Source organism: Hordeum vulgare, chromosome 5H, assembly GCF_904849725.1.
Source record: "Hordeum vulgare subsp. vulgare chromosome 5H, MorexV3_pseudomolecules_assembly, whole genome shotgun sequence".
Classification (NCBI taxonomy): Eukaryota; Viridiplantae; Streptophyta; class Magnoliopsida; order Poales; family Poaceae; genus Hordeum; species Hordeum vulgare.
In genome coordinates this window covers 569,910,486-569,936,954 of record NC_058522.1, presented here as the reverse complement: position 1 = coordinate 569,936,954, position 26,469 = coordinate 569,910,486, and the positions used below count along the sequence as shown (strand labels likewise).

The 26,469-nt window shown below is 41.2% G+C and overlaps 1 protein-coding gene across 1 annotated transcript; it reads right to left on the bottom strand.

The window, feature by feature from the left end:
- Nucleotides 1-13,480: 13,480 nt before the first annotated feature.
- LOC123397357 lies at nucleotides 13,481-15,803 on the bottom strand. The gene is made up of 2 exons (XM_045091931.1): nucleotides 15,485-15,803; nucleotides 13,481-14,305 (listed from the first exon to the last, which is right to left on the bottom strand). Exons 1-2 carry the CDS (start codon nucleotides 15,801-15,803, stop codon nucleotides 13,647-13,649), a joined length of 978 nt encoding a protein of 325 aa, XP_044947866.1. The 3' UTR covers nucleotides 13,481-13,646.
- Nucleotides 15,804-26,469: the final 10,666 nt, after the last annotated feature.

The window sequence follows — 26,469 nt, the reverse complement described above, 5'->3', positions numbered from 1 at the left end:
ACGAGCCGGGACTAAAGGCCTGGGCTGTCGGCATTCCAAAGTTTAGTCCCACCCCGCTTGTCGAAAGGAGCTGCCACTGGTTTATAAGCCCCGCTGTCCCAACCGTGTCGAGTTCCACTGGTATCATCATTTCACCCACATAGCATGTGCTAAATAGTTGAGAGGGTTACGACAAAAACTGGATGCACTTCGTGTACCAAATGGACAATCTCTCTCGAAGTATCAGGGTTTCGAACAAGAACTCATGTGTTACAAAGGGATTTCATTTTTTTGAACTTATTTGAACTCCATACTTTTTGTGTGTTCAAAATGCACCATTCAAAGGCACATCACAAATTTTCAACAGTTTCTGACTTCATTTGGTATTTTTCGTGCATTTACTTTATTTTTTGAGCTATTTGACCCTGAAATTGAAAAGCACTACAAATGAACTCTGAAAATGTTGAAAGTTGGCATGGTATCATCATTTCACCCACATAGCATGTGCTAAAAAGTTGAGAGGGTTACGACAAAAACTGGATGCACTTCCTGTACAAAACGGACAATCTCTCTCGAAGTATGAGGGTTTCGAACGAGAACTCATGTGTTACAAAGGTATTTCATTTTTTTGGACTTATTTCAACTCCATACTTTTTGTGTGTTCAAAATGCACCATTCAAAGGCACATTACAAATATCTAGCACAAGGAGAAGAAGGAAGAGCGATCCCCACAACAACAGTCGGCATTCTTCTTCTCTCATATATGGTGGACACTCCCTCACCTGATTTTTCGACCGTCGATGATGGTCGCTACTCCTACTTCCCCTAGTGCATAACAAATATCTAGAACAAGGAGAAGAAGGAAAAGAGACCCTCACAACAACAGTCGGCATTCTTCTTCTCTCATATATGGTGGACACTCACTCACCTGATTTTGGACCGTCGATGATGGTCGCTACTCCTTCTTCCCCTACTGCATAACAAATATCTAGCACAAGGAGAAGAAGGAGAAACGACCCCCACAACAACAGTCGGCATTCTTCTTCTCTCATATATGGTGGACACTCCCTCACCTGATTTTCCGACTGTCGATGATGGTCGCTACTCCTACTTCCCCTAGTGCATAACAAATATCTAGCACAAGGAGAAGAAGCAGAAGCGACCCCCACAACAACAGTTGGCATTCTTCTTCTCTCATATATGGTGGACACTCCCTCACTTGATTTTTCAACCGTCAACGATGGTCGCTATTCCTTCTTCCCATAGTGCATAACAAATATCTAGCACAAGGAGAAGAAGGAAGAGCGACCCCCACAACAACAGTCGACATTCTTCTTCTCTCATATATGGTGGACACTTTCTCACCTGATTTTTCGACCGTCGATGATGGTCGCTACTCCTTCTTCCCCTAGTGCATAACAAATATCTAGCACAAAGAGAAGAAGGAGAAGCGACCCCCACAACAACAGTCGGCATTCTTCTTCTCTCATATATGGTGGACACTCCCTCACCTGATTTTTCGACCGTCGATGATGGTCGCTACTCCTTCTTCCCCTAGTGTATAACGAATATCTAGAACAAAGAGAAGAAGGAGAAGCGACCCCCACAACAACAGTCGACATTCTTCTTCTCTCATATATGGTGGACACTCCCTCACCTGATTTTTCGACCGTCGATGATGGTCGCTACTCCTTCTTCCCCTAGCGCATAACAAATATCTAGCAGAAAGAGAAGAAGGAGAAGAGACCCCCACAACAAAAGTAGGCATTCTTCTTCTCTCATATATTGTGGACACTCCTTCACCTGATTATTGGACCGTCGATGATGGTCGCTACTCCTTCTTCCCCTAGTGCATAACAAATATTTACACAAGGAGAAGAAGGAGAAGCGACCCCACAACAACAGTCGGCATTCTTCTTCTCTCATATATGGGGGACACTCCCTCACCTGATATTTCGACCGTCAATGATGGTCGCTACTCCTTCTTCCCCTAGTGCATAACAAATATCTAGCACAAGGAGAAGAAGGAGAAGCGACCCCCACAACAACAGTCGGCATTCTTCTTCTCTCATATATGGTGGCTCGAGCATTTCATCGAACACCTCATGTGCATAAACTAGAGTGGCAAAAGCATGGCATGCATGCTCACACCTCAACGCCGAAAAACACAGGAGAGGGTGGGCAGGGGCGAGGGTTTATATAGGCAACACTTTAGTCCCTTTTTTCTATAAAAACGGGACTAATAGCCTACACTTTAATCCCAGTTCGTGCCATAAACCGGGACTAATGATCCGCGGCACGCCACGTGGTTCCACGGCACGCCATGTGGGACTAATGGTCTTTCATTTTTAAATGACTGTTTTAATCAAAAACAGATCTGTTACAAAAGGGATTTCATTTTTTTGAACTTATTTGAATTGAAGACTTTTTGTATATATATGTGGTAGAAATGCATGCTACCATGAAGTTAGAAAGGGCTAAACCATTCAAAAGTAGAAAATGAAGTTAGAAAGGGCTAAACCATTCAAATTTGGAAACTATAATGGCACAAACAGAAACTAGACATACATAAATTGGTCCAAGGACTACATGATACTAGTTCAAACAGTACATAATAATAGCTATCATAGATATATATACAAGTGTTCGACGTTGAGAACACTACTCGTCTGAATCGTCTGAATCAGAATGTCCACCTTGTCTGAGGTGACGCTGGCCAAAGTTGACGACTCGAATCTTGTGGTACAACTCGTATGAAACGTATGCATCTTTTGTTGCATACTCAATGTTGATACGATCAAATGGGGTCCTCTCCCAAAGTCTGTGCTGAGACTTTGGGAAATTGGTCTTCATATCACCATACTCCTCATCGATCAAGGCAACTGCCATATGAGCCATCGAAGTCCTGACATGTCGAAGCCTGAATACCGTTTGGAGATCAATGAGGCAACTAGTTGGTATCTCAATACCGAAGTTGTGCCTCATATTCAGCTTGTCGTTCGTTATGTCAACAGTAGCAAAAGTGATGCCGCTGCGAAGGAATTCCATGAGTTCTGGACAATGCTTGTCACTACTGCAATAGCAACAAATTAAAATGGACCAAATGTTACATACTGCTGCAACAAGGAAAAATATTTCACTACAACTAAAGAGAAAATTATCTTTAGGATTCAAATGGAACATATTGCTATTCTATGCAATTTTCATATCCTATGAATTGATTAAGAAACCATAAATTAACTATGACATATATATAGGAAAAATACATCCTACCACCCAAGGGTAGTTACCCCACATGTTCAATATACTACCACGCGGGAGCATATATACTAATTTATCATTCCTATTATGTTCATATACTATATATAAGATTTTTCAAAGTGAGTTACATGAAAAAATTACAAGTTAATCCATAGTTTTTATTATATTTGTGAAATACGCATATATTTGTATGTAAAAAAGAGAATACACAAAATATGATACATACTACCAAACAAATAGTATATATACTACCTAAACATGATTATATACTACATACTACGCATACATACTCTCCGATTTGATAGATACTACATACAACATACAAAACACCCACGGTTTTGCAAATATGCAATAAGCTAGACATATTGCATATTGCTATCCAATGGAACCTAGAGAGATCACTATAGCTATCCAATGGAACCTAGAAAGATCACTAGCTATATGCAATTTTCATAACTATGACATATCATATTGCTATCCAATGGAACCTAGAGAGATCACTAGCTATAAGCAATTTTCATAACCTTGGATCAAAGAACGCCGCATAAAATTGTTTCACTACAACTAAAGAGAAATTGATCTTTATAGGATTCCAAAATGTAACATATAGCTATCGATCCTATGCAATTTTCATATCCTATGAATTGATCAAGAAACCCTCAATTAACTATCCAATGGAACATATATAGAAACTGCATATTTCTATCCAATGGAACCTAAAAAATCACTATATATATGCAATATTCATAACCTTGGATTAAAGAAAGCCTCAAAACATACCTCGCCCATTGGAAGATCAAGACATGGTGTTTGAAACATAGTTGCATGACGGCAACACCTCGTTGATCGACCGTGTACTCCAGATCAAGCCCCAAGAACTTCTCATGATCCACTGTGGCGTCAAGACACTCCTTCAACTGTCTAAGAAAATGTGGCAACTCCCTGCTCTCGTTCGTGTACACGACATCGAGCTTGGCCTTGCCATGTGCGAGCACCTCTCCGAAGTGAGTTGGCATGGTGGAAGAAGAGAAGGGAAGAAGAGAGGGAATAACATAGCTAGAGAGGAGAAGAACAGAACGAGAGAGGAGAAGAACAGAGAAATGGCGACACACTCTGCTTCGGTGTGCTTTTGGGAAGCGGGATGCAAACCGTTTGGGCCTTTAGTCCCGGGTTGAGCCACCAACCGGGACTAAAGGGGGATACCAAGGGTTGCCACCACTACGACAGGCCACGTGTCAGACCTATAGTCCCGGGTTGAGCCACCAACCGAGACTAAAGGGGGATACGAACGGTTGCCACCACCGCGACACACGACGTGTCAGTCGCTGGATCTTTAGTCCCGGTTTTTGGCGTGAACTGGGACTAATGCATCGAACCGAACCAGGGCTATTGCCCCACTAGGCCCTGGCAAACCGAACCGGGACCAATGCCTGGCATTGGTCCCGGTTTTTATTTGAACCGGGACTAATGCTCTTTCGACCCTCGGCCGAAAGACCCTTTTTCTACTAGTGGGTGTTTTGTCGGTAAAAAAACAAATTTGGATGTGATATTTTAGGGTAAGAATTGATGTTCAATTTTTTTGGCAAGGCAAAATGCTTAACCTTTTTGCCTAAAAACTTTCAGCTAGCATTGAAATGTGATAAAGACAACACAAAAACTTTATTGGGATTTTTTGACATTTGAAAATTCATTTTTGATGGGCAGGAGCACATGCTAGTGGGAGCTGAATTGCGTTTCCAATTGAGCAGTATATTTTCTTGCAGGACGAATATATCAATGAGTGAGTAAATATGGATTCTTTGAAATTAACATAACACAATTTTACCCTACCCCAATTAACATCCCATTGGCATTTACATACTCAAGGTTTTTTTATTTTTGTGAAAGAGCTTTAAGAGAAACTAGCAAGCATGGACTGAGTCGGAAATCTGGGATAACACGGGTCAATCGAAGAGGTAAAGGTTGGATGGGGCCAAACATAATATTTACAGACTTTGAGGGGTGTTATCAGAAAATAAATTACTATGGGAGGAGCCCTGGCCCAGCTTGCCCACCCCTGGATGTGTCACTGCTAGCAATGTTGCAAGCGACATTAGTCTATCATCAGAGTTGTGTTTATATGTAAGCTTATATCTTACAGTTTTCATATTTATACTTTAATTTCATTGCATAATAGGTACTCCCTCCATCCCAAATTACTTGTCTTAGATTTATCTAGATACGGATGTATCTAACACTAAAACATGTCTAGATACATCCATATATATATATATATATATATATATATATATATATATATATATATATATATATATATATCTAAGACAAGTAATTTAGGACAGATGGAGTATTATTCAAGGCAACAATGCATGTCTAAAGGTGTAACATAGACCATTAATTTGTATGTGAACTAATGGTATTGTGATAATACATAAAACAAAACAATTACAAACTGTTCATTGACAATAAATCCAATTATGTTAACTTAATTTTGTATGTTGGTTATTTCTTGCATATGTAATTGAGATTTACATATAAAATAAAATAAATAAATCACAGGATTTAGCCTTTGGTTCTAGTAATATGTTTCTACTTATATACTCAGCATTGATGCTCATGTTCATGCCTAATTATTTCTTTGTAATTTTGTGCTTATTCGTATCTTTTTCCACATTGTCGATGCTTATGGTACCAATTGCCTATGGAGTATAACAACAAAGTCATTAGTCAAAGGTAAAGCAAAAATTTCCCATTCCGCGCGTTCTCTCCAAAACTACCTTGTAAACCTTCACATAATTGCGAACGAAAATTCTGAGATAGATCGAAAAGTAAAAAGGTCCTATGGTTAACTTACCAAACTTGCAGCAACATGATAATACACACGAGAAAGGATGGCAAAAGCCAGGCTTGGGTGGGCAAAGGTCAATGTTGATGGAAGTTTCCTAGAGGAAAGTATGAGTGGAGTGTGTGGTGATGTGGTTTGAGATCATGATGGAAGAATTATTTTTGTCGGTCTAGGATTTTATACCACGGTGCAATGGAGCAGATGATACGTCTCCAACGTATCTATAATTTTTTATGGTTTCATGCTATTATCTTGTCAAACTTTGGATGTTATGCATGCCTTTTATATATTTTTTGGGACTAACTTATTAACTCAGTGCCAAGTGCCAGTTCCTGTTTTTTCCATGTTTTTGACCCCTTTCAGAAGAGATTTTGAAACGGAGTCCAAACGGAGATTTTTTTCGGAACGGAAGAAGATCGGGAAGCTTGAGAGCCAAGGGAGGGGAGCCTTAGGGGCCCCACAAGCCCCCACCACGCGGCCAGGGGGGAGGCCGCGGCCCACAGGCTTGTGGGCCCCCTGGGCGCCCTCTTCCCTAGGGGTTGCGCCTATAAATTCCCTAAAAATCCCAAAAAAATCAAGAGATCATCGAAAGTACTTTTCCGCCGCCGCAAACTTCTGTTTCCGCAAGATCCCATCTGGGGCACATTCTGGTGCCCTGCCGGAGGGGAGATTCGGATACGGAGGGCTTCTTCATCAACACCATGACCTATCCGAGATGCGTGAGTAGTTCACCATAGACCTATGGGTCCATAGCTAGTAACTAGATGGCTTCTCCTCTCTCTTGGATCTTCAATACAAATTTCTCCATGATCTTCATGGAGATCTGTCCGATGTAATCTTCTTTTGAGGTGTGTTTGTCGAGATCCGATGAATTGTGGATTTATGATCAGATTATCTGTGAATCTTATTTGAGTTTCTTCTGATCTCTCTTATGCATGATTTCATATCCTTTTAATTCTCTTCGAGTTGTGGGTTTTGTCTGGCCAACTAGATCTATGATTCTTGCAATGGGAGAAGGGCTTGGTTTTGGGTTCATACCGTGCGGTGACCTCACCCAGTGACAGAAGGGGTAGCGAGGCACGCATCGTGTTGTTGCCATCAAGGGTAAAAAGATGGGGTTTTCATCATTGGTTTGAGATTATCCCTCTACATCATGTCATCTTGCTTAAGGCATTACTCTGTTCGTCATGAACTCAATACACTAGATGCATGCTGGATAGCGGTCGATGTGTGGAGTAATAGTAGTAGATGCAAAAAGTATCGGTCTACTTGTCTCGGACGTGATGCCTATATGTATGATCATTGCCTTAGATATCGTCATGACTTTGTGCGGTTCTATCAATTGCTCGACAGTAATTTGTTCACCCACTGTGATATTTGCTATTTTGAGAGAAGCCTTTAGTGAACACTATGGCCCCCACGGTCTACTCCACACCATATTTTCAGCCTTACACTTTTTACTTCGTTGCACTTTCCGCCTTCAGATCTCACTTTGCAAACAATCTTGAAGGGATTGACAACCCCTTTGAAGCGTTGGGTGCAAGCTTGTTTGTGTTTGCGCAGGTACTCTGGACTTGACGAGACCCTCCTTTTGGATCGATACCTTGGTTCTCAAACTGAGGGAAATACTTACTGCTCCTGTGTTGCATCACCCTTTCCTCTTCAAGGGAAAAACCAATGCAAGCCCAGTCTCCGTCAACATGTCAATTTCTGGCGCTGTTGTTTGAGAAGTAGCAGCAGACTATGCGGAAGCCATTTATTTCCTAGAAGGATTGCAGAAGGCGGTGTCATGTACGAATCTACAATTAATTATTGAGACAGATTGCAGTCCGGTGGAAAAGGCACTCGACCACTCGCCTCTTTATAGAGCACGAGTAGGAGCGATTGCGAAGGAATTTCAAGCCATCAAACAAGGGATCACGGAAGTTAAAGTCTACAATTAGATAGAAGGGTCGATAGTTTAGCTCATAGTCTTGCCCAGTTCGTGCATAGAGAGTTGCATGATGAGATTATGCAAGGTACAATACCAACCTGCATGTAGTGCAACAAGTTGGGGTAGGCTAGAATTGAAACTCATAAGAATCTCGAACTAACTCACGGTTCGCCGAGTCGCTGCTACACTTCCTCTTCTTTAACTAGTTTTCATTATGATCGGGTAACACAAACGCTCAATGGTTTGGCTCGTAATCACTAGCCATGCAGGATCCTAAGGTCGCGAGTTCGATCCTCTATCAACACGCTTTTTTGTATCTATAAGCTCGCTCGCACTTGCTGCAATTGGGCCGACCCATTTGATTGGCTCCTGTGAATCAACGACGCATGTTTGTTTCCAAAATGACTTAAACATGGTTGATGGACGACGAATATGACCTACAAAAAGCGCTTGATGGACAAAAATGTGGAGAAACTACCCCCCAATATTTGGTATAGATTTGATAATCTTTGTTGTGGGTTGGTATGGGAAAAGACAATGCACCACTAGGATTCATCTCATTATCGACTAACTGAAGTAGGTCTCGTGCCGACAAAAGAAGAAGAGGCCCTGTCTCACCCAATGTTTACATTTAAAGTGATTGCCTGGCACACCATTCGAAAGAACTAAAGAACCAAAATACACTAAACTTTGTACCCAACTAATCCACGTATCATCAAAACCCTTTTGCCTTAGAATTTGCGAAATTGGTGCATGCCCAATTGTATCAAAAGCTTTAGCGAAGCCCATCTTCAACAAGATGATAGGTTTTATGGAGGCCTGACACCGATTAATTTACTCAAAATACCATCCTAGACAATCTTAATTTTCCCACTCTTAAGGAACCCATATTGATTTTGATGTATACATGAGAGATGTCTTTCTGCAAAATATTGCCCAATAACTTGGTGAGAAACTTTAAGCAAGTGTTAATAAGAGATTTTGACCAATTATCATTTAGAATTATAGGGATTGGCTATTATGGCATAAGAGTAATGAGAGAGGTATTGAGGCATTCCTAATTTAATTGCCACGTGAAACTCTTTAACAAAATTCATAAAAACAACCTTAAGAAAAAGCTAGCATATTTGGAGAAAAACTGAGCAAATCCATCTAGGCCTGGTGCCTTGTGAGAGGGCATGTGCCTTATGACCAACTAAATCTCATCATGTGAGAAAGCCCTCGACGGATCCTCAAGCACACTAGAATAATTAAGAACAACGGCTAGGTCGAAGATCATATGAATCCCCTCAGAGCAACCCATTCTTAATTTGAAATCCCGTAGAAACATTCTCGCCATGGTTGCTTGATCTGTCACAACCTGACCGGTTTCAGATATAATGCTAGTAATAGTATTATGATGAAATATTTTGGTTGCCATCACATGAAAAACAATCGTGTTTTCTTCCCTTATTTTTATATTCCAGATCTTGCAACACTGTTTCCAATAAATATACTACAACCTCAAAATTTCCTCCAAATGCAACTTGACTATCCTTCGGAAATTTGCTTTAGGTATAGTTAAGGATCACTACTCCACCACAGAATCCATACATAGAATTACCTTATTGCAATCAATAATTAGATGCTTGAATTTAGAGATACTTGTAAGCCACTATTTGAGAGCATATCCAAGAGATTTCAACTTAGCAGATAAAACTGCCATAGTTGTCTGCTTCTAAACTCGCATGTTCCAACATTCAGAGAAACGCTAAAAAACCTAGCAAATCATCCCATTAGTTGTCCAAATGGAAGAATACGGCTTTGGAAATTGATGTCGTCACTCTGACAATGTATGGGACATGATGTGATGTCGTTTTGGCTAGTGTTAGCACCAAAGTGGTAGGATAATGTGAGGTCCAAGTTAGCATTGTAAAGAACCAATATATTTGCTCCAATAGCGGAATTTCCACCATATGTGACCACATGTATCGACTACCTTTAATAGGTAATTCAATATGTCCTAGATAACCAATGATTTCACTAAACAAAAAAAATCATTAATGGTACCACTAATAAGATTTTTGCTATCCAATCATCTCATAAATTTAAAATCCCCGAGAAGCAACCAATTGCGAGAAGGGGGAATTTGAAGATCATATAGCCATTTGACAAATTCAACCCTAGCAGGCTCGTGAAATGGCACATACACCGACACAAGGGTCCAACTTTCAGAATTATGTTTGTATGTGAATTTGAAAATAATGACATGATTCGTAGCTAGGATTAACTTTCCATATCAAAATGCAAAATTCCAAACAATTATCATACCATGAGAGGCACCAACTAAAGGTACATAGGAAAAATTATCAAAGCGTTTGAGGCAACATTTGCAAACTAAAAGATGACTGAAGAAATCACACATGATCTCCTAAAAACATAACATAAATCAACCACTTTCACCAAATTTCTTACGAACAGTGTGTTGATGAGCATCTGAATTAATAGCATGAACGTATCAACATAATAACACTTTCCAATATCTAAATTTTATGATTCATTGCACACCATTAAAATATACAATAAAAGCCAGACACTTGATGGCAAAGGCAACATTAATAGGTCCCCCAAAGACCAAAGTGCACACTAGCTCATATATTGTTGATGGTTGTGTTTTCCTGACCATGAGGATTGCCATTGCCTCGTCACGCAACTTATTCCACTGGTCAAGTAAAGCATGATATAATCTTCTTCTAAATGGAGATACATGATTAAAGGAATATGCCTATCAAGAATATAGTCTTCATACACACATATTTCAAAGAGTAAAGGATATTTATTACACAAGGGAATGTTTCCAATGATAACATATTTCCATAATATAACAAATTTCTTTTATTAATCACCACTCGTTTACCCAACGGATATATGGCTCTCACATTCATAATCACCAGAATCGAGAATCATTCGTTGTCCCTTAACAGATGCCAAAGTTTCGTTTCTAATATATTTGGCCTTAACTACCTCTTGTCAAATACCACTTCTCTTATCCAACTTCCAACACCATTTAACAAAAATACTATATTATGTTTCCTCAAGTCTTTAACCCCTAGCTTCCCTTTACATTTGTATTTGCATACCAAACTCCATTAAAACACATGATAGCCTCTTTCTCTTACCATTTCTATGCCAAAAGAATTTCCTTCTAGGCTTATCCCACCACTCAATAACCAATTTATTTAATAGGAACATATACATATAATAAGAATATGGGATATGAAATAATAAGAGATTAAGCCCATGCTTCATAATTCTCGATAAATCCCTTGATGCAAGTATAACTAACATCATGCCAACGTATTTGATATGGAAGGATCCAATTTGATAATTAAACATCTCAACATATCGGTGAATAGTGGACTCGTTGTCACACGCAGAAAACACCTCACCCTTGAGGAAATTGATTTTCAAACCGAAGTAACTCAGAAAGGTAAAGCAACAAATTAAGATTTAAGTCAAATCCAAGGTTATTCTCAAAACACGAAATCGTATTGTCAACATATTGTAAAATAGATACACCATTAGGAATCAAATCACTAGGAAGCACTTTCAATAACCGATTTTCTTGAGCTTGAGTAACCATCTTAGTTAAACAATCAACACAAATGTTAAAAGGGAAAGGATATAATGGGTCACTCTCGTGGACCTCCTTAAAGGTTTGGAAGTAAGGGCGAGTAGAATCATTCAAATTAACACTATCATTTTCCCTAATAAGAATTTCCTTACCCAATCGTCCCATTTTTATTAAAACCTCGCATGGCATGATAGTCTAACAAAATTCGAATCCATAATATCACAACAGTGAGGGCATTTTGGTATCTACTAAATAGAATGTCAACCGAAGATTTTAGAAGAATATTTAAGACTTTTGTAATAAGTTTGTAAATGCATCTTAACACACAAATTGGTATAAATTCTTGTGTCTTATTAGCATGAGATAACTTAGACAAAAAAACTGATCATCCCGTAGTTCAAGTGTTGTACATCAAGTACCCCTCATCAAAGCAAGTTCAAAAGCCACATAATGTCAACATTAATCACCTTCCTAAAGTATTACAAAATAGTCAATGGGAATACTACCTGTCCGAGGTGCATGGTTATGTTTCATATAAAATAAGGCATGTTTTACTTAGTTTCAATGGAAGATCTAGTGACTATAAAATAATTTAATTAAGAGAGGTTCTCCGTAGATTTCTAAACATTAGCGAATAATTTGCATAAGTCTCAAGGAGTAGGTCCAAATAGAATTTTGTAAAAAATTGTAGCATTTTTAATAAGCTTCAGTTCCCAAGGTATTCACCTCCCCATACTAAGCGACAAAAAATAGTATTCCCCCTTCTCCTACCATTCACAATCCTCTGAAATAGTCAATATTTGGATCCCCTTTTAGTAATCAGTTAGGATTTATGTAACCAAGTTAGCCCTTCCTTAGCTAATTAATTCTATAACTCCACCCATATATCAACTTATCTAGAGTATAGCTTAGCAGGCAACACATGGATCTCCTCTAATTATTCCAAAATAGCAAGTTCCTCTTTGAAGACATTATTCCTTTTTCTAAGGATCCCGAAGGAATTAGAGCATCAACCTTTGTTAAGCCTCTTCGTCTTGATATTAATAATATCAATATGATCATTAGATTTTATAGGTTGCCAGCAAATTTTGGCAACCAGGCGGATAATTTCTTTAGTTTTTGAGCTAGTTAAGGTCAAATATGAACTATCTCTCTTATGAGGCAATGATGGGAGGCTTGCTATCATCAATATTAAGCAACAAGGGACAAAGATTAAAAAAGTATATTTTCATGAAAAGATCTGAAATTTCTCTAGAAAAGTTCCTTCCAAAAGTAAGAGGAAAAATATACTCCTAGGTGCAAGATATTAAAATTATGTTCATTTTCTCAAGTGTATTCATCTGAGGAGTAAAAGACAACTTGGTTTTATTGTTCTTCTCACCCACATGCCTAAGGATATTAAAATCTCCCCCCAACAATATAAGAAAACTCCACATCTTTACGAAAAGCAGAAGCTCGGGTTAAAACACAACTTTATATTCCGCATGGGAAAATCCGTAAACCACCATAATCCCAAATTTATTTCGTAGTTTACTATCAAATAGGAAAGTTGCAACACATACTTGCCAGCAGGAAACCACATTTTCTACTTCTATTAGTATACATTGTAAGATAACCACATCCACTCCTATATTTCTCTTTTTGTAGATTTCATAGTAGTAAAATTATCATATTTTATTTCTATTTCATTCATCCACACAATATTAAGTGGTGATATGTATCTAGCTTCATTAGTAATTACTAACACATTATCTACTTGCCCCTCAAAATTATCACACTTATCAGCTAAATTTGCATTAGATTTCTCCAGTTCCCTTGCCACATCAAGAACAAAAAAGTCATTATCATAAGTTTCAACGCCACAACGCAATTAAAATACAATGAAGCAAAAAATACAATACAACTTGTACATTGATCAGTAACTTAGCACCAAAACTGGAGCACACAATGTTGAGCTAAGTACACAAAGTCATCGAGCCAAGATAGGTATACCAAGCTTCTCTTGGGCCACAAAATTACATCAACGACTTGAGTGACCGAGCTTTGAAAGGCTTCCTCCACCTCTTCTTGAATGGGCTCTTCCTCATAGTAATGTCGTGCAGTTGTTTTTCATAGCAACCAAGAACCTCATTGTCACTGCTCTCCTGATCACAACTAAGAATGTCGGCATTGCTCCCATTTAGCCTAGGTTCCTCAACTCGTATTGATTCCGGAACAACATGGTCGGTGTCATCAACCTGACCTGCACTAAAACCAAAGCGAGTTTTAGGGCATGCCTCATCTTTCTGTTGTTTAATTGGAGGTTCTTCGAGCACACTACTACGACCGCTTGATCTGCAATGCCTTTTGGTGCTGCGTGAGGGGCCAAACCCGCCGTAATAGTAGAACGCGTTGCCCATCTCAACGGCGGGCCTCTTGTTATGTGCCTTCTTGTCGTCCCACTTCTTGCATGTCCACACTCCCTTCTTGATTTTGATCCCTTTATTCCTCTTAGGCTTCCTCTCATTCTTCTTCCCCACCAACGTTTTTGTATCCATGTGGGTGACCTCATCGACCATATTTACAGTTGTCTTCTCCTTGATGGAGCCGTTGGGCATGATGATATCGGATGGGAAGAGCCAACTAGCTCTTCGTGTGGTTCCGACGAAGTAAGTCTTCTCGAAGTGTTCCTCCACTAAGATGACAATTTGGAAAATACTTGTCAAGGGATGAGAAGAGCTAGCACTAGCTAGTAGTATAATGCACTGAAATCGGGTGCATGGAGGAAGATGCATGAGGCAAGATCAGGATTTTGGTTACCGGGCAATAAATTCGGTCACCACCTAGTAACGAGTTTCTCAGCCCCCACAAGAAATACATCTACCGTGCAAACAATACCTTTTTAATGAATTCAAATGCTTAGTATAGAGTCAAGTACTATCCTACTCCCTCCGTCCCTCCGTCCCGAATTACTTGCGCTGAAATGGATGTATATAGCACGTGTAGTCGCTGAAATGGATGTATATAGCACGTGTAGATACAACCATTTCAACAACAAGTAATTCAAGATGGAAGGAGTATGTAGAAAGGACCAGAATAGTCAGTGAACGTTGGTTAGTAGGAGATGTCAATTGCAAACGTTTTAGATGTCAATTTATGTTGTGGGGCGATGGCAATTTCTTCGAAAACACATGGCAACTTCTGGTTAGAAGAAAAAAAATTGCGGCAGAAAAGGGCAAGAATGGCCATCTCCCACAAATTTGCCGTATAAAAATGTTGGCTTGCCAGACCTTTCTCAATTGACGTTTGCGAGATATAACATATCTCAAGTAGAAAAGCATGCCAACTAGCCGTCGCGTAGTGGTATCTGCAAATAGAGAATCAAACTCACGACCTCTCCTCTCATAGGGCTCCACTAGATTAGCAGGTGGTTTTGGTTAAAGTATGGTTGAATATATATGTATATACATCTAGGTCGCAAAAATAATAGGTAAAAGAATTTGAATTCAAATTTGATTTCAAATTTCGTTGGAAATTTTCCTGGTGTAGTTCGGTTACCACGGTAGCTGAGTATATCTCGCCGCTCCACAAGAAAAAGAAAATCTCCATTTGGAATCCAAAACCTTGGGCAAATCCATGGCCGACCTTGCTGCCATTAGCGCGCCTGCGCGGCCACCGACCAGCCACAGATTACAGCCGTAACTAACTGACACGCCCTAGACGGCCAGGCCTCGACGCAACACCATTTATTTGGTAACGTGGGCGCGGAGGAGCGTAACCCTAGCTAGCGACATGCCGGCAGAGGAAAGCTAGCGGAACACGCTGGCTGCTACAAGGAAACAGGCGGCAGCGCGCAAATGTTCAACCCATCAACCAGCGGGAAGGCAGGAGAGTGAGATGGAGAGAGAGGGGCGTGGTGGCGGCGGTATTACCTCGGGATCCGAGAGGTCGAGCTCGGCCATGAGGTCCCACGGCGATTGGTTGAGGTCGCAGCAGGGATCCCCACAGGAGGAGGCCTCGGGCGCAACGAGGTCGCCGCTGGATTCGGGGGCTGGGTCCGTCGTCGCCGCCGGCGGCGACGGGGACTGCTCGAATCGAAGCGGGTCAGAGGGTGAGGGGGCGGTGGTGGGGGCGATGGCGATGGCAACGGCCGCGCCGCCCAGCAGGTGGGAGGCGGACCTGCGGATCCGCATGGCAGCCAGGGGTGGGGCGGCGAGAGGAGGTTTGGATCTGCAGAGAGGTAGCTAGCGACGGGAGGTAGGGTTTGAGATTAGTCGAAGGCGCAGTCCGCAGGAAAGGAGATGACCAAGGTTGCTAGTGTGGCGTTGAGTGGGCCTCACTGGTCAGTCACAATGAACACGTGCGCTGAATGGACGGAGATTGTGCGCGTGCCTGCCCTGAACGATGGAGGTGCTGGATCGCTAAATTTTTCTATCCGAAAATATACTCATGTGGCGGGCGCCTGATTCTGAAAATGTACTGGAATGGCTCTTTTTTTTTTCTCTTCAGTTGAAAATATACTGACTTGCAAGGTACTCTATTGCGCCACTTGGGCATTCGATGGTGAGACCAGAAGACCCTTGCTGCCTCCGGGGGCGCTCTCGCTCACTCAGGCTGCGCCATCGCCGCTAGTCCGCCACCCAAAAGCCTTCGCTTCGCCATCCAAACCAACCACATCGTTGCTGGAGAAGGCCGATCCATGATAGAATGCGACGACATGCCGTCTTTGACAGTACCCTCCCTTCACACGCTTCTTCACTTGCAGTCCCCTCCTTAGTCATCTGGACCCTTATCGTTGACGCCCGTCATCGGCTTGCCTCGGATTTGGTCCTCTCTTTGTCGGCTTGATAGTTGTCTTTCAGCTTTCTTTTTTTCTGTCATTATATTTTATTTTTTCACTAGCTTTTCTTTGGTTTTTCTTTCTTCATTATATTTTTTTGTTTCTTTCCTTATTTATTCATATTGCTTGCTTTTTATTTTCCTTTTGTTTCTTTATCAGTTTGACCGATTTTACATTTTGTACAAGTTTATTTCTTATCCGCACATAAAGTACATTTTTACCATACGCGTGAACAGGCCCGGTCCTGAGGGGGGGGGGGGGGCGGGCCCCGACACCAAGGGGCCCCTGATGTGATATGTATTCACTAGGAAAATTGCTCGTGCGTTGCAACGGAAGAAAAAAAATATTACCACACCTTCTCTCTCTACCTTCTAAAAAAGATGATGCTTCCAAAGCTTCGCTTGCCAAAAAGTGGCAGTTGCCATGAACAATGGTTGGCTAACAAGTGTTTTGCCACGAACCACAATCAAAGTGTTCCACCATTATAATACATATTATGGTAATGTTCATAAATTCATTCGATGGATGTTTTATGAATGACCATTAGCATGAGATATATCCAAAGCTGCACATATATGCTGAAATTTGAATTACAAATAATTTTATCACTTTTCCTAGCTCACCCAAAGCCTAAATAATTATGTCTTGGCAAAAAAGAAAGGGAACACCTAGTTGTAACTTCTGTATATGAATAAAGATATTATGTTTGATATACATTCATCACCCAGGGAATGCGTTTTCTCACCCAAAGCAATAGGAATCAACTTACTCATGTGTCACCGAAGAAATAGGAGCCGATGGACCCATGTGTCATCTAGGGACTCCACGTGATGTAAATTAGCAAACCATTATTGAGCTTCGGCCGTCCCGGCACACAACACACTCAGTTCTGAAACCACATTTCCCTCATGCTCATCTTCCTCATATGTATGCAAAATTTTGGATCCAGTGGGCTCTAGCTGGACTATCTGCTGCAACTGCAACACTTTATACTTGTATCTCGCCTTATTTCATAAGGTAATTGACTCAAATGTGATGAATCATTATCAGATCCAGATATAGGTGAACTAAACACGCAAAAAAGTAGTACATGATGTATGCATCTCTTTCTAGCAGGTTTGAAAGCATTATGGAAGAATAACAAAGGAAGATAAATGCAATGTCCAACTTAAATTGTATGAACAAACAATCGGGCTTTCCTAGCAGATTTGGAAGTTTCATGGAAGAATAATCGAGGAAGATAAATGCATGTCAAAGGGTAAACAATCTATGTTGGACTGGATTATAAGGGTTTCGGTTGCACTGAACTCGGGAATTATATAGCTGCCAAATATTTGTGATGTGAGCAAAACCATGGACAAATATAAATTGAACATCAATACAATTTAGTTTAGACAAGTACACTTTGGGGGAAAAAATGACCCCGCAAAGATGGCCATAGTTGATGATGAGAAGCAAACTAAGCTCCCCTATTTGAAGTATGGTCATGGAAGCGACCTGAATTGGAAGGGTGTGCCATGGTCCATTAAGTATGAACCTTACGAAAAATGGCAACTGAACAATGCAAGGAATCTATGAACACTGCATATAAAACCCTTACCAAAATTGGTAATATCTAAGTGAGATCCTTGTAGGCCAGAATATACACAATGATAATAATAACTAAAAGGTACAAATACTTCCTAATGTGCTTTATTTATGGTATCTACCCTTTGCTTATGTAGTACATGCAAATCCAACAACGATAATAATGCATTGGAGCTTCTGGTAGGAGATCAAAGCTTGAGTCTCGAATCAGTGCAAGCCAGAGACACATAAGGTCCTTCATTCACACGAGACTGCAAAAATTAACTGTCATAAAACCTGAAACCTGATTCAATCTGGGTGTACTTATACCATTCATCTGCTGGATAACGAACTTTGTTCTCTCGAGAACTCATATATAATTCAATATTACTATCCTGTAGGACCAAAATTTGTGGTCACTATATTAGTAACAAATCATTAATATGCAAACCATTTTAAAAATAAAATAATAATACCTTCTCTTCATAGTTAATTTTGTGACAGCTCACAAATAAGGTGCAAATGGCATATCCACAAATCAAACAAATGAGGCATATTTTTTTTTACAAAATTCTCTACTTGCAACTTTTTCCAAGGGAAGTGTTGCCAACATGATAAATTTGATAGCTTTACTCGAGCACTCTGTACAATACCAATTATTACCATATCTTGTGTTCAGTCCTCATTGTGACAACAACCTAAATTACAGCTTGTGTGCCAACCTAAGAACGGGACATAAGAAGCCTTTGGCAGTAGCCTGAGTTATGACCACATTAGTAGTAGAGCAGTGATAATGCTACTTTTGCACCAACCTAAGAAAGGGACACTTCATACTTGTATCACGGTTAATTACGTATCCATCAACTGCATATGTATACTTGTCAATGCAATTTGTCTTTAGATTATGAGTGCTACTTATTGTTGTAATAGGCGCACTTGAGAAATTAAGGTCGATGTTTCGACTTCTTACCGGGCTATAGTTTCTGCGTGCAGACATAAGTGATTAAGCGCAGGCCTCCTGCCCCCGTACTGGTAGTGTACCTTTTTGAATCTACAACTCCTGGACCAGCCTGCAGATCGTTTGGCAAGTGTCAAGGAGGTTTTAAGCAAGCGTGATAACACCAACAACCCAATGGTTGAGCTGCAAAGCAGGTGGACTCTGTTGGCTAATTGTTGATTTCTGACTAAATTAGAAGATGGAAGAAAAGCAGAATGGTCAGACAATTGTTGATTTCTGACTAAATTAGAAGATGGAAGAAAAGCAGAATGGTCAGACCTTTAGATCGCATGGCATGTGCCGAGGAGGCCAGCCTTCCTTCTTCCCCGTTCTTCTTCTCCCTACTTCTCCTCCCTGAATCCTCTTCTGTCTCTCTTTTCAGCCAGGGAAAACTGAAGCCCCACCATGGACTTGGAGCTCTCCCTGCCAGCCGAGCCATGGAGGCCTACCTCCACCTGCAAGGACTTTGCATCGCCGCGTCGGATCCCTCTGTCTCGCGTGCACGTTCGCCGTCGTCGGCTCCGACGAGCCCCTTCCTGGATCGTCGGATTCCGGCCTTCCTCGTCGTCATCGACAACACCTGCCGCGATCGGATCCAACGCCTGCAAGCTCCAGCCGCCGCCTCCATTCCGCATCAAGCAAAGGTGCCGCCCCCAACTGCCCAGAGCTGCCGCGCTCACCCGATCTAGAAGCTGCGCTTGAGCGTCGTCCGCGTGTAGCCCGCGCGTCTAGCCGGCTGGGTAGGGATAGGCGCGCCAGTGGCATGGGCGGTGGCGGGGCACGGCGGCGCACGGTAAGGCGAGCGGGGTGTTGCAGGAGGTGGAGATGTGATAGGCAGGGTTGACTGCTCGCGAGCGCAGGCGTCGGACGCCCCGCCTCCGTGCCTCCCCTCTGCTCCTCCTCTCGCCCGGGCAGCGAGCTCGCCGCATCTTTCATGTGCTCGCCATCGTCGTCCTGCTCCCGATAGCGCCGCTGCTCGATCTGCAGCCCCAAAAAAAATGTGGAACCGTTTTTTCATAACTCACCGAGGATTGTGGGTTGAATATCCAAAACATCAAGGATTTTTTTATAAAATCACCTCGATGGTTTTTTCGACGAAAACGATAGCCTCTTTATTATTAAAAAAAAATAGGTAAAGATTACTAGGCCGGGCTAGGAGCGCATATGAGGGAAGATAGTTGTTGACCCCACGATTTTCACCGAGGCTGTGCGCATATTCTAGACAAGACCGAGATCACCGCCACTGACCGCGACAACTGATTGCATGATATCCCTAACTATCCATCGGATGCTGCTTCTTTCCCTGAGTTGTGATACACCTATGGCGTCAGATGCGCTCGCTGGCCGCAGTTGCTGCGGAGACTGCATAGCGCCCTCCAGCGGGCAGAACAATACACTGTGATGTAGCTCTCGACGATCTTGTCGCGCTCATCAACTACCTCGGCCAGAAGTAGGTGTTCGTGATTGAGCAAGCCTGGAGCGTGATGATGGCTTGGACCTCGAATGGATGGGACATGGTGAAAGGGTTTGTGGCCTTGTGCATCACATTTAATCCTCGAAACCTGACGAGATGTCTTGTGTATCAGTTCAGTAGATGGCTTGACGGCTCAGTATGATTGTAGTTGGACGAATACTACTACTACATCTCCATGTGCTGCATCCAGGTATATAAAACTCTCAAGACAAGCAAAGTTTCGTAGATTTTCTTGCAACCTTCTGAATAATTGAATTGCCTATTGAAAGATAGTGGTTGTGTGTTCACGCGATGTGAAATTACTTTCAATCTAGTTTGAGAAGTCAATCAATCTATATACATAAATCTTACTGTAGAGTTGGTGCTTAATTTTATTGGATTAATTAGGACCACAATTAAGTAAGAAAAGAAGAAGGTAATATTGTAAGAAAATGCAGATGGATTTGCAAATCAATGGAGGGAAGTTTCCAAACAATTTTCTTATAGAAAACATTCGTGATTCCTTCTACATATTTTGCATATAATGTTGTACAAGCAAAAAAACTTGAAACTTGCAAAAAGCTTATGCGAAAAAGCTTTTCAAAGTTAAAAAATATTATTTTGTTGTTCATTTTGGTTGTCGTTTCGCTCCGGGCCCCCAAAACCTCAGGACTGGCCCTGCGCGTGAAACATTTTTTATGCACTCCTGACATTTTTCAAACATATTATGTACATTTTTTAAAGTACATGTTTTCAACCTTTTTTTTGAATAGACAATAATGTTTTACCAAATACACGTCTAATAATTTCTAAATGACAACACATTTTACAAAACTATACAATTTTTTTTACATTGTTTAGTTTTGAAGAAGTGAACACTTTTTGAAACATAAACATTTTTCCAAATTATACGAACATTGTTTCACATTGTTTAAAAAGTAGCTAACATCTTAAAAAAAGTGTCCATACTTCAAATTTGATTATGTTTTCAAAACGTTGTTCTTTTTTTAAAGTATTTAGCATTTTTCTCACATTTGTTCTGGTTTCAATAGTTGCTCAGGTTTTAAAATTTGTTCAGATTTCAAAATTTGTTCCCATTTATTGAAAAAGTTCTTACGTTTCAAATAGTGTTCATGTTTTCAAAATTTATTCTGTTTTCAAAAAGTGTTTGGACTTTAAAATATTCTCTAGGTACCAAATAGGTTCATCTTTTATTATCTTTCAAAATATGTTTATATTTTCAAAATTGATTCTGTTTCCAAAAAGCTCTTTGATTTTAAAAATCCTTAATGATTCTCAAAAAGTATTCACACTTTAGTTTTTTCGGAAATTCACAATTATTTTACGTTTTCCATATTTGTTTGCCCTTAAAAAAATTACCTTGACTTTATCGTGTGTGATGGTCGGAAAAATTGCTCAGATGTTCAAAAAATGTTCTTGTTTTATTAATATTTTTCATAATTTCATAAAATATTTGTGATTTTTATAAAAAGTTAGCACATTTGAAAAAATGTTTCATTGTTGTAATTTCTCCCTGTATATCTAAAATTGTTGATAAGTTCAAAATTGTTTCGTATTTTTCAAAATTTGTTTTCAAACTAAAAAATGTTCATGATTTTTCAAATCATGTTTGGAGTTTCAAAATTTTGTTTTAGTTTTTTTAAAAATATTCCAGTTTTCACATTCTTAGTCACAATTCAAAACAAAAATCAGAAAATTCAAATTTTTCTCACATTTTCCATATTTGTTTGCAATTTCCTAAAGTGTTTGGAAAGTTAAAATTTCCTCATGTTTTCAAAAAATGTTGGAAGTTTTGGAATTGCGTTCACATTCCAAAAAGTGTTCAAAACGTTTAGTTTTTGTTCACAATGTTAAAACATATTATGAATTTCCAAAGAAAATGATGTTTTTGAAAATGGTTGGACGTCAAAGTTTTGTTCGCATTTTCAGAAAAATGTTCAGAAATTTATATTTTGTTTACGTTTCACAAACAATTAGTGTTTAAAATTTTGTTCCCGCTTCTAAAATTGTTTGGAATTTATAAATTGTTCATATTTTCAAAAACAAATTGGAGTTTTAAATTAAAGAAAAAATATTAAAAAAATAGAAGAAGAAAAAGAAAAGAAAGATTTGGGCCCACTACCGCATGATGCGAACAGAAAGGCCCACTTCGCTCACTCATGAAATAGAAGAAACTGAAAACGATACAAAAAAGCCCGTGAAGGAGAGCCTCTGTGTGAAGCAGCAACTACTTGATGCAACAAGCGTAACATATGAACTCCCCGGACATGATGGGGTCATGCGTTTGTGTTAGCCTTAGCCAGCCAAGCCGGATGCCCGGCCTGCCCCGGCGGTGGCGTGTTGCGCCCGGTTTAGTACAATTTGCAAGTAGTCGAAACTCGGGATGGGAAAATTGTATGCCCCTAGTGTGGTCCTCGAGGCGTGCTGTAGAATTACATCTGTCATCTCTTAGGGAGTTTTCGTGCCAACGTTCTTTCACCTTGGGGGTGCGCTTGCTAGTGCCACCCCTTCGGGTTTTTTTTTTGAGAAAGTCCCTCCGTTGGTTAAAGCAAGGAGGTCGGGTCTCCTTATGTAGAATTTTGGCCTAGTTGCGTCTAGAGATTGCGCCATCCTCGGTGGCCTCGTTGAGGTCCTTCAAGAGGTTCCTGTAGTAGCTGGGCGGGGCTCTATTATTCGTTTGTCACCTGCCTCATCTTGGCCACGAACACCCCATTGTGGCCTGGTAGGGCTTGTCCCAACGGTTTTCGAGGTATCCTTGTTTCTCTTGGATACTTTATTTCTCGTTTGTTATTTTCAGGGCCGTACGGACCAGCCTTAGATTACACATAATAGGAATAACATAGGTAGTTATAAATGTCACATAAGAAAAAAATATAATGTGACAACTAATTAATGAAAAGAGAGAGATACCAAGGCAAGATGAGTCTATAGGCTAATAAATGAAAGGCTAAATGTTATTATCCCTATGTTACTATCCATTGTGGAGGTAGTAACTTATGTTTGTTACTACTCTATGTTATTCTTCATTGTGAGTAGTCTTACCCTCAAAGTATCATAATTAGGGTTGTCGAGGGATTCATCCAGGATGCCATTGTCCTCGGTGCCCACGCGGGTTGTCGAGGGATTCATTCAGGATGCCATTGTCCTTGGTGCCCACGCTGCTCCCTAGCTCACGAACGTTCTCGTCTAGGTTGGCAGTATTGTCATCGTCATTATTGTCAGCGCCTTCGCCTTCGTCACTTTCATTGTCTCCACCGCTGATGCATGGGGTGTTCATGATGTATTTTTCATAGGTGAAGGTTGCCGACCATTTTTTGTGGGTGCATTAGTGACGACTGGCCACTTGAGGAATCATCAGATTCTTCCTCTATGTAGTCAACGTCCTGGGAATCGCTCCCTAGGACTTCGGGTAGTGTTGGAATTATGCCCTAAAGGCAATAATAAATATATAGTTATTATTATAATTCCTGTATCAAGATAATAGTTTATTATCCATGCTATAATTGTATTGAATGAAGACTCATTTACATGTGTGGATACATAGACAAAACACCGTCCCTAGCATGCCTCTAGTTGGCTAGCCAGTTGATCGATGATAGTCAGTGTCTTCTGATTATGAACAAGGTGTTGTTGCTTGATAACTGGATCACGTCATTGGGAGAATCACGTGATGGACTAGACCCAAACTAATAGACGTAGCATGTTGATCGTGTCACTTTGTTGCTACTGTTTTCTGCGTGTCAAGTATTTATTCCTATGACCATGAGATCATATAACTCACTGACACTGGAGGAATGCTTTGTGTGTATCAAACATCGCAACGTAACTGGGTGACTATAAAGATGCTCTACAGGTATCTCCAAAGGTGTTAGTTGAGTTAGTATGGATCAAGACTGGGATTTGTCACTCCGTGTGACGGAGAGGTATCTCGGGGCCCACTCGGTAATACAACATCACACACAAGCCTTGCAAGCAATGTAACTTAGTGTAAGTTGCGGGATCTTGTATTACGGAACGAGTAAAGAGACTTGCCGGTAAACGAGATTGAAATAGGTATGCGGATACTGACGATCGAATCTCGGGCAAGTAACATACCGAAGGACAAAGGGAATGACATACGGGATTATACGAATCCTTGGCACTGAGGTTCAAACGATAAGATCTTCGTAGAATATGTAGGATCCAATATGGGCATCCAGGTCCCGCTATTGGATATAGACCGAGGAGTCTCTCGGGTCATGTCTACATAGTTCTCGAACCCGCAGGGTCTGCACACTTAAGGTTCGACGTTGTTTTATGTGTGTTTGAGTTATATGGTTGGTTACCGAATGTTGTTCGGAGTCCCGGATGAGATCACGGACGTCACGAGGGTTTCCGGAATGGTCCGGAAACGAAGATTGATATATAGGATGACCTCATTTGATTACCGGAAGGTTTTCGGAGTTACCGGGAATGTACCGGGAATGACGAATGGGTTCCGGGAGTTCACCGGGGGGGGCAACCCACCCCGGGGAAGCCCATAGGCCTTGGGGAGACACACCAGCCCTTAGTGGGCTGGTGGGACAGCCCACAAGTGCTCTATGCGCCAAGAGAAGAAAAATCAAGAGGAAAAGAAAAAAAAAGGGGAGGAGGTGGGAAGGGACACTACTGGAATCCAGAAATTTGCCGTCAGCCAGTTCTTTACCGTCTGCTGGCTGACGGCAAAGAACCTCTTTGCCATCAGTTGACACAATACAGACGGCAAAGAACTGACACATGGCAAAAATACTATTTGCCATGTGTGGGTCCTTTGCCGTCTGCCAGCAGACGGCAAAGAGCCCCAGGGCAGACGGCAAAGGGGACGCGTGGGTCCCATGCCTGCCGTGTCCGAAATCCGGGGGCCTTTGCCGTCCGCGGGCCTTTGCCGTCTGCCATATGGCCCTTTGCCGTCTGCCATACGGCCCTTTGCCGTCGGGGGGCGGACGGCAAAGGGGCAGCCCTATAACGGCCGTTACCCCCCCCTCGCTCACTATCTCTCTCTCTCTCACCCCGACCACTCTCTCTCTCCACGGCGACGACACCCTCCCCGCGGCGAGCCCACCCCCCCGGCGAGCCCACTGTTGGAAATATGCCCTAGAGGCAATAATAAAATGGTTATTATCATATTTCCTTGTTCATGATAATCGTCTATAGTTCATGCTATAATTGTATTAACAGGAAACAGTAATACATGTGTGAATGAATAGACCACAATGTGTCCCTAGCAAGCCTCTAGTTAGCTAGCTCGTTAGTCAATAGATGATCATGGTTTCCTGATCATGGACATTGGATGTCATTGATAAAGGGATCACATCATTGGGAGAATGATGTGGTGGACAAGACCCAATCCTAAGCCTAGCACTAGATCGTGTTGTTCGTATGCTAATGCTTTTCTAATGTCAAGTATCTTTTCCTTCGACCGTGAGATTGTGCAACTCCCGGATACCGTAGGAGTGCTTTGGGTGTATCAAACGTCACAACGTAACTGGGTGACTATAAAGGTGCACTACGGGTACCTCCGAAAGTGGCTGTTGGGTTGGCACGAATCGAGATCGGGATTTGTCACTCCGTGTGACGGAGAGGTATCTCTGGGCCCACTCGGTAGAACATCATCATGAGCTCAATGTGACTAAGGAGTTAGTTACACGATGACGTGCTACGGAACGAGTAAAGAGACTTACCGATAACGAGATTGAACAAGGTATAGGTATACCGACGATTGAATCTCGGGCAAGTTCTATACCGACAGACAAAGGGAATCGTATACGGGATTAATTGAATCCTTGACATCGTGGTTCATCCGATGAGATCATCGTGGAGCTAGTGGGAGCCACCATGGGTATCCAGACCCCGCTGATGGTTATTGGCCAGAGAGGTGTCTCGGTCATGTCTGCCTGTCTCCCGAACCCGTAGGGTCTACACACTTAAGGTTCGATGACGCTAGGGTTATAGGGAATTGTTATA